At 50.2% G+C, this 12,534-nt stretch overlaps 2 protein-coding genes across 7 annotated transcripts; both read left to right on the top strand.

Annotated features, from left to right (window-relative positions):
• The first annotated feature begins 111 nt into the window (after positions 1-111).
• Positions 112-7,745, top strand: lmbrd2b (LMBR1 domain containing 2b). 5 transcript variants are annotated; one of them, XM_068566985.1, is made up of 20 exons: positions 112-288; positions 797-911; positions 1,645-1,808; positions 1,912-2,122; positions 2,220-2,332; positions 2,461-2,562; positions 2,723-2,890; positions 3,043-3,253; positions 3,368-3,442; positions 3,523-3,636; positions 3,746-3,929; positions 4,052-4,233; positions 4,322-4,455; positions 4,582-4,687; positions 5,623-5,720; positions 5,831-5,934; positions 6,018-6,065; positions 6,248-6,355; positions 6,441-6,546; positions 6,629-7,745. In XM_068566985.1, exons 2-20 carry the CDS (start codon positions 897-899, stop codon positions 6,690-6,692), a joined length of 2,307 nt encoding a protein of 768 aa, XP_068423086.1. In that variant the 5' UTR covers positions 112-288; positions 797-896; the 3' UTR covers positions 6,693-7,745. The 5 variants fall into 5 exon arrangements, with proteins under 5 accessions (XP_068423086.1, XP_068423088.1, XP_068423087.1 ...); XM_068566986.1 differs by lacking the exon at positions 112-288 and adding an exon at positions 310-719; XM_068566984.1 differs by lacking the exon at positions 112-288 and having other exon boundaries at positions 310-911.
• Positions 7,746-8,334: 589 nt separating this feature from the next.
• cfap53 (cilia and flagella associated protein 53) lies at positions 8,335-12,326 on the top strand. 2 transcript variants are annotated; one of them, XM_068566955.1, is made up of 9 exons: positions 8,335-8,404; positions 8,505-8,580; positions 8,672-8,901; positions 9,594-9,767; positions 10,008-10,311; positions 10,428-10,646; positions 11,025-11,241; positions 11,478-11,580; positions 11,909-12,326. In XM_068566955.1, exons 1-9 carry the CDS (start codon positions 8,358-8,360, stop codon positions 12,147-12,149), a joined length of 1,611 nt encoding a protein of 536 aa, XP_068423056.1. In that variant the 5' UTR covers positions 8,335-8,357; the 3' UTR covers positions 12,150-12,326. The 2 variants fall into 2 exon arrangements, with proteins under 2 accessions (XP_068423056.1, XP_068423057.1); XM_068566956.1 differs by lacking the exon at positions 8,335-8,404.
• Positions 12,327-12,534: the final 208 nt, after the last annotated feature.

The following is a 12,534-nucleotide window of genomic DNA, read 5'->3' as shown; positions in this document are numbered from 1 at the left end:
CAGCATCTGAAACCGAAGAAAAGAAGAAGGAAGAATCTGAAGAAGGTGTGGCCAAAATAAACTACTGCGCATGCGTCACCGCTGGTCGGCTCGTGTTTGACGTCCCCGTCCTCTCCTCCTGGCTGGAATACCCGGATGTACCTGGTGTTGGCAGCAGCCAGCGCTTCATCCAGCAGGAAACGGGTGTTTTTAACGATAAAGCTTGGCGGAATATAAACACGCAGTCGCGTAGAGAGTTCGCTGGACGTCCTGCTTCCGCATTGGAGGTGTAGAAACATATAAATACAGGTGAGAGCCAGCACGGCGGTGGCGGTCGTTTTTGTTTTGCTAGCAAACATGAGCTAACTGCTAGCTAGCTGTCATGTTAAGGTAGCTAGGTGACGTGGTTGCGGTCACGTGGCTCTGGTCACATGGGCGGGGACCAGCAGCTCGTGTTGACGTTGTGATGAATAACCTTTATTTCCTGTTTTTAAAGCTGATGAGTGACGTGTGCAGCGGTGTCTCTAACAACAGAGACCAGCTAACACATCATTCATTTATTATTATTACTGGTATTATATACAGTGAATGTTATTATATAGTATTATCTAGTATATAGTATTATTATTATTATTATTATTATTATTATTATTATTATGTAATATATAGTATTATGATATGTTACATATTGTCGTTGTTATTACTGGGTGTGGTGGAAGAAGTACTCCGAGACTACTGCAGTAAGTACTTGTGCTGTGGACACACTGCAATGAAAGCCCCCAGCTGTAACGTAATGTCTGGTTATAATTCTGCAAAGATTCCCAACATAGACGTGAACTGATCCAGAAGGAAGTTAACCGTAGAAGGACGTGCATATATTACAATCGCACAAAGCATGAGCGACCAGGAGGAATACTATGACTCACCAACAGGTATTTAAAGAATGTGCTGGTCTTTGTCTCGATGGGACCAGACCAGTGTGGTGCTGGTGCTTACTGGTGCCCCCCTAGTGCAAACACACAAAAGACCTTTTCATGGTTAACAGGTCAGCTCCTCCTGCTGCATAGTCCACATCTTCAATAACAGCCTCCATTATTATCATGTAGAGAGCAGTGAGGAGAGAGAGTTTCTGTTTGTCCCATCATCATCATCATCATCATCATCATCATCATCATCAGTTTGAATAAGTGGATTCCAGTTGTGTGTTGTGGTTTTTCCTCTCCCTATATATATATATATATATATATATATATATATATTTATATATATATAGAAATATATATAGAAATGTTAACATTAACCCTAAATGTTAACATTAACCCTAACCCTAACATAAAATCATTCATAATTAAAAATAGTTTCAAATAAAAGTCGTCATAATTATATTAAACATGTTAAATTAAATTTAAAAAAAATATTACTAATTATGTTTTAAAAATAAATACAAATACAATTAATACAAAAAAAAATAAAAATGAAAGTATTCATAATTAAATATGTTTAAATATACAATTATTACTATTTAATATGTTTTAAATATAGAATGTTCACATAAGGAATTAACACAGAGATGTTTGTCAGTGTGTAACCTGCTGTTGATCCTCATAACATAATGTGATGGAATGTTTTCTTTGCTGTGATTTAATCTCAATAAAACGGGTAAAGCAGCAGGGACGGCACGGTGGTTTAGTGGCTAGCACTGACACCTCACAGCAGGTTCAGATGCCGGTCTGGCAGGGTGTCCAGGGGGAACCCATTGACAGCTGGGATCGGCTCCAACGCCCTGCAAACCTAAAGAGGATAAGCGGTTCGGATAATGGATGGAATGGGTAAAGCAGGAGTAACAATGAGTCTCTGTGACGGTGCGGTCGTCTGGGTGTCTCCTGGTGGGTCTTGTGCTCATGATCCGGACCTGGTTCTGGTCTCCTTCAGGTCTGTGCCGGCTGCTGAGCGGAGGAGCGCCGGCGGGATGAGCGGCGCGGCTCTGGGCATCGAGATCGTGGTGGTGTTCTTCCTGGCGCTGTTCCTGCTGCACCGCTATGGAGACTTCCGGAAGCAGCAGCGCATGGTGCTGTTCGGCACGCTGCTGGCCTGGTACCTGTGCTTCCTCATCGTCTTCATCCTGCCTCTGGACGTCAGCACGGTCGGTACCGAGCAGGGAAGGGGGGCACGACCCCACGGGACTCGACCCCAAGTCCCCAGAGGACTTGACCCTAAACCGTGTCTTTTTGTCCTCACAGACCATCTACAAGCAGTGCCGGATCGACCACGAGAGCCACGCCTCCGCTGCCACCGCCGGCCCGCTTCCGTCCAATCACACGTCAGCTAACGCGTCCGTCACGCCCACCACAAGGTGAGTCGGACTGAAGGGGGCGAATCAAAATGACCTGTTGTTACGCCCAGTAGACGTCAGGGAGGAGACCGTGAACGCATCTGACCCTGAACGCGTTCTCCCTCCTCCTCCTCCTCTTCCTCCTGTAGCAGCGTACTGAAGCCCTGCTACAAGCCGTGGAGTTACATCCCAGATGGCATCATGCCCGTGTTTTGGAGGGTCGTGTACTGGACGTCCCAATGCCTCACCTGGTCCGTATGATGAACCTTTAATATATAAATATGTGTATATATATATATATATATATATATATATATATATATATATATATATATATATATATATATATATATATATATATGTATATATGTATATCTGTGTGTGTGTGTATATGTTCTCTACGTGTCCCAGGCTGCTGCTTCCCTTCATGCAGTCCTACGCTCGCTCTGGAGGCTTCTCCATCACCGGGAAGATCAAGACGGCGCTGATAGAGAACGCCATCTATTACGGGACATACCTGCTGATCTTCGGCTCGCTGCTCATCTACGTGGCCGTCCACCCGCAGTGGCACCTGTCCTGGTGAGTGGGCGGTCTATTGGGGGTTGTGCAGTCAGAAGTGAACAGGGAGTAGAGGAGAGGACCAACCATGCAGCCCTGTGGAACACCAATGTTCAGGGTTAGAGTAGAGGAGGACCCAGGACCTAACATACTGGGGTCTGTTTGTGATCCAGGTACGAGCTGCAGACCATCGGGATCACGGCGGCCAACACCTGGGGCCTGTTCCTGCTGGTGCTGCTGCTGGGCTACGGCCTGGTGGAGATCCCCCGGTCCTACTGGGACGCCTCGCGCCACGGACACATGCTTGTCAAGACCTACTTCAAGGCCTCCAAGCTGATGACGGAGAAGGCGGACGCGGAGGAGAACCTGGAGGATGTCATGGAGGTCAGCAGGGGACCTCAGAAGGTCTAGACCTCCTGAGGTCTATAGCGCTCCCCTCTCAGGTGTGAAGGTCGGCTTCATGTCAGCGATTTCACTCTGACGTCTGCTTTGTTGCAGGAGGTCAGGAAAGTCAGCGAATCCATCAAGTACAACCATCCACTGAGGAAGTACATCGACACGATCCTCAGGAAGGTGAGAGGGAGTCCTTCAGTGGTTTACATCAGTGGTTTACTTTGGTGGGAGAGCAGGTACTGATCCACGTGTCCCCTCAGTGCCCGGTGGACTACCAGGAGAAGATGGGCCGCAACATGGACGACTACGAGGACTTTGACGACAAGCAGAACTCGTATCCCAGCGAGAAGAGTCTGGTGAAGCTCCACAAACAGGTGAGAGCTGCTCGTCCTCGTGTTCCACTACAGAACCAACCCCACAGAACCATTACTAACTGGTTTGGTCCCAGGTCTCCAGGGTTACCTGTCGTGTCTCTGTATCCAGGTGATCTATGCGGTCCAGAGACACAACAGGACTCGTGTCCAGTGGCAGATCCTCTTGCAGCAGGCCATTCACCTGGAGGACGTGGCCAAGAACGAGACCAGTACAACCCACCAGTTCGTCCACAGCTTCCCGTCCTCTGAGCCAGCCGGCTGGTTCAGCAGATACGTGTACACGCCGACTGTCGGTGGGTCCAAGTCTCCGTGTGTCCACGTCCCCATGTCTCCAAGTGTTAACGTGTGTGTGTGTGTGTGTGTGTGTGTGTGTGTGTGTGTGTGTGTGTGTGTGCGTGTGTGTGTGTCTACACAGAGTGGTTCTGGGAGTGTCTCCTGAAGTGCTGGTTCTCTCGGCTCCTGTCGGTGGTCCTGACCCTGTTCAGCGTGGCCGTGGTCTGGTCTGAATGCACCTTCTTCAGTACACGGCCCGTCCTGTCCCTGTTCGCCGTGTTCATCCAGCTGGCTGAGAGGGACTACAACTACCTTTACATTGAGGTGAGTACCTGTACACGTAACCTGTATGTACAGGTGAGCCCACCCCTCCAACAAAACCTTACATCCTGGGTTCCCCTCTCTCCTCTAGGTGGCGTGCTTCGTCACCATCTTCTTCCTCTGCACCTGCGTCTACTCTACCGTGTTCCGCATCCGCGTTTTCAACTACTACTACCTGGCCTCGCACCACCAGACCGACGCATACAGTCTGCAGTTCAGCGGCATGTGAGTGACAGGAGGGCGGGGATGAGGCGGGGGTGAGGCGGGGGTGAGGCGGGGAGGTGAGGCGGGGGTGAGACGGGGGTGAGGCGGGGAGGTGTGTGTCCAGTGTGTGACTCTCTCTCTCTGCAGGTTGTTCTGCCGCCTGACTCCTCCTCTGTGTCTCAACTTCCTGGGTTTGATCCACATGGACTCAGCCATCTCCCACCAGCAGAAGGAGCAGACGGCGTACACCTCCGTGAGTCCTGTGTGTGTGTGCGTGCGTGTGTGCGTGTGTGCATGCGTGTGTGTGTGTGCGTGCGTGTGTGTGCGTGCGTGTGTGTGTGTGCGTGTGTGTGTGTGTGTGTGTGTGTGTGTGTGTGTGTGTGTGTGTGTGTGTGTGTGTGTGTGTGTGTGTGTGTGTGTGTGTGTGTGTGTGTGTGTGTGTGTGCGTGCGTGCGTGCGTGCGTGCGTGCGTGCGTGCGTGCGTGCGTGCGTGCGTGCGTGCGTGCGTGCGTGCGTGCGTGCGTGCGTGCGTGCGTGCGTGCGTGCGTGCGTGCGTGCGTGCGTGCGTGCGTGCGTGCGTGCGTGCGTGCGTGCGTGCGTGCGTGCGTGCGTGCGTGCGTGCGTGCGTGCGTGCGTGCGTGCGTGCGTGCGTGCGTGCGTGCGTGCGTGCGTGCGTGCGTGCGTGCGTGCGTGCGTGCGTGCGTGCGTGCGTGCGTGCGTGCGTGCGTGCGTGCGTGCGTGCGTGCGTGCGTGCGTGCGTGCGTGCGTGCGTGCGTGCGTGCGTGCGTGCGTGCGTGCGTGCGTGCGTGCGTGCGTGCGTGCGTGCGTGCGTGCGTGCGTGCGTGCGTGCGTGCGTGCGTGCGTGCGTGCGTGCGTGCGTGCGTGCGTGCGTGCGTGCGTGCGTGCGTGCGTGCGTGCGTGCGTGCGTGCGTGCGTGCGTGCGTGCGTGCGTGCGTGCGTGCGTGCGTGCGTGCGTGCGTGCGTGCGTGCGTGCGTGCGTGCGTGCGTGCGTGCGTGCGTGCGTGCGTGCGTGCGTGCGTGCGTGCGTGCGTGCGTGCGTGCGTGCGTGCGTGCGTGCGTGCGTGCGTGCGTGCGTGCGTGCGTGCGTGCGTGCGTGCGTGCGTGCGTGCGTGCGTGCGTGCGTGCGTGCGTGCGTGTGTAGACCGATAACTAAACCTCCCGTTTCAGATCATGGGGTCCATGCGCGTCCTCTCCTTCATCGCTAACGGTTTCTACATCTACTACCCGATGCTGATCGTTATCCTCTGCATCGCCACCTACTTCAGGTCAGCCTCAGCTCCCAGCATGCACCCTGCTAGCTCCAGCTGCCATGTAAATGTAACAGTAGTTGTTAGCAGTAATCTAGTTAATAATGCTAACACTCCTCCTCTACCAGTCTGGGGACGCGCTGCCTGAACCTTCTGGGCTTCCAGCAGTTTGTGGGCGACAGTGAGATGACCTCTGACCTCATCGACGAGGGCAAGGAGCTTATACGCAGAGGTGAGAGGCTGCTGATGAAGACTCAGGGTGACGAAGACGCTGGGTGATGAAGGCTAACAGCTGGTCGTGTGCTTGTTCCACAGAGAAGAGGAAGCGGCAGAGGACCGAAGATGGAGAGAACAGACGGAGAGTAAGAAACATTTTACTCTCCTTAAATGATTCGTTTTCTAGACTTGTGCTGAGTGTGTGTGTGTGTGTGTGTGTGTGTGTGTGTGTGTGTGTGTGTGTGTGTGTGTGTGTGTGTGTGTGTGTGTGTGTGTGTGTGTGTGTGTGCGTGTGTGTGCGTGTGTGGGTGTGTGTGGGTGTGTGTGGGAGTGGAAGGAGCGCTATGGAAACCAGAGAGACGAGCACACAGCGAGGAACCGGACCAGTCACGAGCTGAAGGAAACCAGTTACTCTGACACTGTGACGGCCAGCAGACGTGAGTATTATTTATATATTATTACTGATCATAGTAATAATAGAAGTAATACTCATGATAATAATCATAAGCTGGTCCCTGACAGGCCCTCGCTCAGAGAGGGACTGCGTAGAGCTGCTGCAGGACGCAGAGCCTCTGGACTTTAACGCTGACACTCTGACCGACGCCCCTCTGGAGGCGGAGGCTGGCAGGTAGAGACCACGTCCTGATTCTGTTGCCACGGCGACAGCTCTTAGGCAGCTCTAACTCCGCCCCCTCCTGTGTTTGTCTCAGACCCGCAGGAGGACGATACCTGTCCATGTCATCGTCTCGGAGCCGGATATTTGACGACGTCTGAGAGAGGAGCCGGGGACAGGAAGTGAGCCGGGGACAGGAAGTGAATGTAGCACGTGACCTGCATGGTAACTAGAACAGGGCTTTGCATCCGGTCCCCATCCCGCTGGAGCTCTATGAGGAACATTAACGTTACAGGAGGCCTCTGAGGGCCTGTCATGGCCGCTGGAGGCGGAGCTACTGCTGCATGGCCGCTTCACAGGAAGCTCCGTTATGTCTTATTTATGTCTATTTATGTATCTGTTGTGAAGGAAACCTCTCTGACGCCCCTCGCAGTGCATCCTGGTTACTGTAGTATAGTTATAAACCAGAACTCATGTTGTCACTTTATTTACGGCATCTGAACGCATTTTAGATTAAATTGTGTTTTAATGCTTTTTGTTCATTCTGAGACATTTCACTGAGAGACAAATGTCACAGAGATAATATTTAGTGCAATCAGTTGATTATTAGATGAAGTATAGTTTCTTTATTGTTGTTTATATTCATGAACATACGGTTTTACTTTCTCCACTTTGAGCTCAAATGGTTCCAAATGTGCCATAAAATATAAAAATAAACAAAGTGTAAATATGAAAAGACAAAGAAGTGACCTTTAAAGGGACAGACCTGTGTTTCACTGAGCAGAGCCTGAACGCACCATGAGGACGTTATCGTGTACCTTCAGCCAGTGCTCATGTTCACTCAGAGCCTGAACGCATCATAGTGTAACCTGATCACATGTTCTCTTGAAAGATCAATAATGTTGTTCTCTGCAGTGGCACACAGGTCCTGCCCTTTAAGCACATTAGCATGTAGCTTAGCAGTGGGCGACCCTGCAGGCGGCTCCGTGAGCGGTTCTGGATCACGATCATGTAAATATGTGCATATGTTTTTATGAATGAGCTCGTATGGTTCACAGGGAGGTGACGTGCTGCTCATGGTTTGATGAAGTATTTATGTTCTGGATGTATCCTAAAGACGACCCGTTGATCTCTTTGTTGTTGTGAATCATGAAAAGATTATTATTGTGTTACTCTGCTGCCAGTGTTGTGTCAATAAAAACATGTTGCAGACTGAGGACTCTTTTGTGTGTGTGTGTGTGTGTGTGTGTGTGTGTGTGTGTGTGTGTGTGTGTGTGTGTGTGTGAGAGAGAGAGAGAGAGAGAGAGAGAGAGAGAGAGAGAGAGAGAGAGAGAGAGAGAGAGAGAGAGAGAGAGAGAGAGAGAGAGAGAGAGAGAGAGAGAGAGAGAGAGAGAGAGAGAGAGAGAGAGAGAGAGAGAGAGAGAGAGAGAGAGAGAGAGAGAGAGAGAGAGAGAGAGAGAGAGAGAGAGAGAGAGAGAGAATAGGAAACATACTCTAATGGTCAGAGGACAAATTATCATAGTTACTAAATTATTCCAACAGACAGTTTCATACCTTTAGCAGCTACTCTGCTAAACTCCGTAACATCAGATTATTATCAATATTATGATTTATTCTCACAACAGAAGCCCCCCTATAATAATAATAGACTGTAAATATTTACATATATATATACTTTACATTTTTAAGTATACTGTCTACTTGTACTCCGTGTACTTACTGATGTATTTGATTTACCCGGTGTATTATATACGGCGAACTTCCGGTTCCGGTCTGGGGCTCGCGACGCTGTTGTCGGCCGTGACGTCGTGGTGTTTGTGGTTTCCATGGTAACTTTGTTTGTGTTTTCAGGACGTGTCCGTGAGTCCAGCAGGTTTAACTTTTAGTTATTAATAATATCATTACTGTATCATCATTATTCATGTTGTAGGAGGCTCAGCTTCGTGTTATTAACATCATTCATATTGATATAGGTCGTGTTTGAAAATGCCGCAAAGAAGAACAAAATGTCGCGAAGTCACGGGACCAACTCCTCACTCCGTGGCTCTGGTGAGACACACATCTATGTGTATATATATATTATATCATATCATATTAATGTACTTGTCGTATACTTCATATGTGTTTCTGTGTGGGACAGATAGCAAAGGTCCCGTCCTCGCGGCCCCTGGACCACGTGATCCTGGAGCACCAGAAGCAGAACTCCATCAGGGACCAGGCCCAGAAGTTCACCCGGCAGCGGCGGGCCTGTGAGCTGCAGAACTCGTGGCTGGACGGCTCAACCCGGCGCTTCCTCAGGGGGGCCGTGGACCGGGGGGTCCGACAGGCTCTGGACCAGCAGCAAGTCCACCTGGGCCAGAGGAGAGACAGGTACGTGTGGGGACCGACAGGTGTGAATAACTACATTTAGTATTTGAATGAAAATTATTATTTTTTAAAAATAAATTTGCAAAAATTTGAAAACATTAAAAACATTAAATACATACTCAACAACTCAAGTATGATACAACTAAAGTACTTTGTCTGTGTGTTACTTTATGAGATTTATAAACAAAAGATTTAAAGTTTATGAAATAAAACATTATTGTTAAAGTACTACATGCTATGTCAATCAAGTATTAGTACATGTTAGTACACCTTTAATAGTGGTAACTGATGACTTATAATACATTATTTATTATGATTTATCCGCGACCCTAAACAGGATAAGTGGTTCGGAAAATGGATGGATGGGTTATGATTTATAGAATAATTCAAGTTGTATCCTCCTGGTACTAGTACTTTACACTGTGGTGCTTTTACACTGTGGTATTAGTACTTTACACTGTGGTGCTTTTACACTGTGGTATTAGTACTTTACACTGTGGTACTTTTACACTGTGGTATTACTAGTACTTTACACTGTGCTACTAGTACTTTACGCCGTAGTACTAGTACTTTACACTGTAGTATTTGTACTTTTACATTTACATATCTTGTCTTCCTGTCTGTCCTCACCTGTCTGTCCTCACCTGTCTGTCCTCACCTGTCCATCCTCACCTGTCTGTCCTCACCTGTCCCAGGCTGCGAGTGGTGCTCGAGGCGGAGCATCAGCAGCTCCTGCAGGAAGAGGCGGAGCTACAGGAGACTTCAGTAGAGCGACAGCTGAAGATGAGAGAGAGAGCTAGAACCCTGAAGGGCGAGAGAGAGACAGAGAGACAGCAGCTGGTCTCAGAGAAGCTGGATCAGCTGTTCAGGTACTTATACTGCATCTCAGAGGTACATGTTGTACTTATACTGCATCTCAGAGGTACATGTTGTACTTATACTGCATCTCAGAGGTACATGTTGTACTTATACTGCACCTCAGAGGTACATGTTGTACTTATACTGCACCTCAGAGGTACATGTTGTACTTATACTGCACTACATCAGCTTACACAGCAGTACTACATGATGTACTATATGACATAATGTCTCTGGCTCCGCCCCCTCAGCGAGCAGTGTGAGGAGGTGCGCAGCATGCAGAGGCAGCGCACTGAGCAGCAGGTGAGTCTGGAGCGAGCGGCTCAGTTGAGGAGCCGGCAGCAGCGGCAGCAGGAGGAGCGGCAGGAGGAGGAGCAATGGGAGGAGCTGCAAGAGGCGCAGCGGAGAGCCCAGGAGCAGCAGGAGGCGCAGAAGGAGGAGGCGCGGCGGCAGAGCAGCAAGCAGCAGCTGCTGGACATCAGGAAGCAGAGGGAGGAGGCGGAGCAGCGGAGGCAGGACCTCAAGAAGCTGAAGGAGGAGGAGGCGGAGCTCCTGGTGAGGGGTTCCACCTGACACGAGGAACACGCCGAGTATTTTCATTACTGATTATTGATTATTGATTACTGACTTCTGCTCATTGAACCCTGGTCTCTGGTCTCTGGTGGTCTCAGCTGCAGCAGCAGGAGACCCAGCGGCTGCAGCTGCAGCGTGAGCAGCAGCAGGTCCTGCAGGACCAGCGGACCCGGCGCCGGCAGCTGGACCTGGATCTCCGGCTGAAGGTGCAGCGCCAGAGCCGAGAGCAGCAGGAGGAGCTGCAGCTGGACGTCAACATCCTGCAGACACTGCTGCAGCAGGAAGTGGACGAGAAACACGAAGCAGCCGGGAAGAAGGTAAAGAGGGGCACACCCACAGGTACTGTAACTGGGAGAAAGGTAAAGAGGGGCGCACCCACAGGTACTGTTACTGGGAGGAAGGTAAAGAGGGGCGCACCCACAGGTACTGTTACTGGGAGGAAGGTAAAGAGGGGCGCACCCACAGGTACTGTTACTGGGAAGAAGGTAAAGAGGGGCGCACCCACAGGTACTGTTACTGGGAGGAAGGTAAAGAGGGGCACACCCACAGGTACTGTAACTGGGAGAAAGGTAAAGAGGGGCGCACCCACAGGTACTGTTACTGGGAGGAAGGTAAAGAGGGGCGCACCCACAGGTACAAGAGTAAACACATGAAAGAGTGAATACATGAATCATAAACGCGTCTCTGGCGTGCAGGCCGAGCGGCACGAGGAGCAGCGGAGGTACCAGCAGCATCTGTCCCGCGAGCTGCAGGAGCGCCGGAGGGAGGAGCAGGAGGCGGAGCTTCTGATGGAGGAGGCGCTGAAGGAGCTCTGGTCCAAGAGGGATCAGCAGTGCCGCCAACAGAGAGAGGCGAGGAGCAGACTGATGGAGGAGGTGATGCAGGGGCGGAGTCTGCAGGTCCAGCACCAGCGTAAGCAGGAAGGGGCGGAGCCACACATCTAATACACTATAACTTCATGTTCAAGTCACTCCCAACAAGAACCCTGAAGGCTCAGAGATCAGTTCTGGCTTGTAACTAATACACGTATATTACTTCTATAGTATTAATATAGGAGTACTATAGTATTACTACTATAGTATTAATATAGTCTGTGCGTGTGCGCGTGTGTCTGTGTGCGTGTGCGTGTGTGTATACGTGTGTTGCAGTGGACGTGAACCAACAGAAACAAATGGAGCTTTCCAAAGAAAGAGACGAGTTGAACAAAGTGATGGAAGAAACGAAGCTGAGGGACGAAGACGAGAAGAGACGGTAACGATCCTTTAGACACGCCTCCATGTTTATCTGTAAGGTCACATGTTTATCTGTGAGGTCACATGTTTATCTGTGAGGTCACATGTTTATCTGTGAGGTCACATGTCTATCTCCATGAGGTCACATGTTCATCTCCATGAGGTCACATGTTCATCTCCATGAGGTCACATGTCTATCTCCATGAGGTCACATGTTCATCTCCATGAGGTCACATGTCTATCTCCATGAGGTCACATGTCTATCTCCATGAGGTCACATGTCTATCTCCATGAGGTCACATGTCTATCTCCATCCAGTCTGAACTGGTCTCTGTTGGTGCTCCCAGTCTGAAGCAGACCTCGGAGGCGTACCTGTCGGCACTGAGGGCCCAGGTGCAGCAGCAGCAGCAGCTTCGGGCTAAGCTTCAGGCTGAGGTCCAGGAGGAGCAGCAGCAGGCTCTGGTCCTGCAGCGTCTGTACGAGGAGAGGAAGGACCAGATTCTGAGCCAGCCCACATCTCACTGCAGCACCCATCCCTTCAGACGAGGTGGGGGACCCGGATCAGCCTCCAGACCCCACCTCACATAGTCCTCCTGCCGCTGAAGCACATGTAAAGTACACAGAAGTACAGATCGATGTACACAGAAGTACAAAACGAGAGAGTACAGGACTCACTAGAGCACCAGACTCAAGCGTCTCAGAGGAACTCTTGTTCCTCACATTTCATCTGTTTCGCGCCTGGAAAATAAATCAGAATCATCTTTTTGTCTGTTTGACTGTCACAGAAATAACACCCAGTACCTTAAAGTACTAAGTACTTCTGCCTTAAAGGACTTAGTACTTCTACCTTTAAGGACTTAGTACTTCTACCTTGAAGTACTTATAACTTCTACCTTAAAGGACGAAGTACTTTTACTTCAAAGAGCATGTTTCTTCTCTGAGTGAAATATCTTCATCATTATTTTATGAGTGT

This window comes from Clinocottus analis, unplaced genomic scaffold, assembly GCF_023055335.1.
Source record: "Clinocottus analis isolate CAN_PGR_092001 unplaced genomic scaffold, fCliAna1.0.p SCAF_72, whole genome shotgun sequence".
In the NCBI taxonomy this organism is placed as follows: domain Eukaryota; kingdom Metazoa; phylum Chordata; class Actinopteri; order Perciformes; family Cottidae; genus Clinocottus; species Clinocottus analis.
Note: the sequence above shows the minus strand (reverse complement) of the source record. Positions and strands in the feature narration are given on the sequence as shown.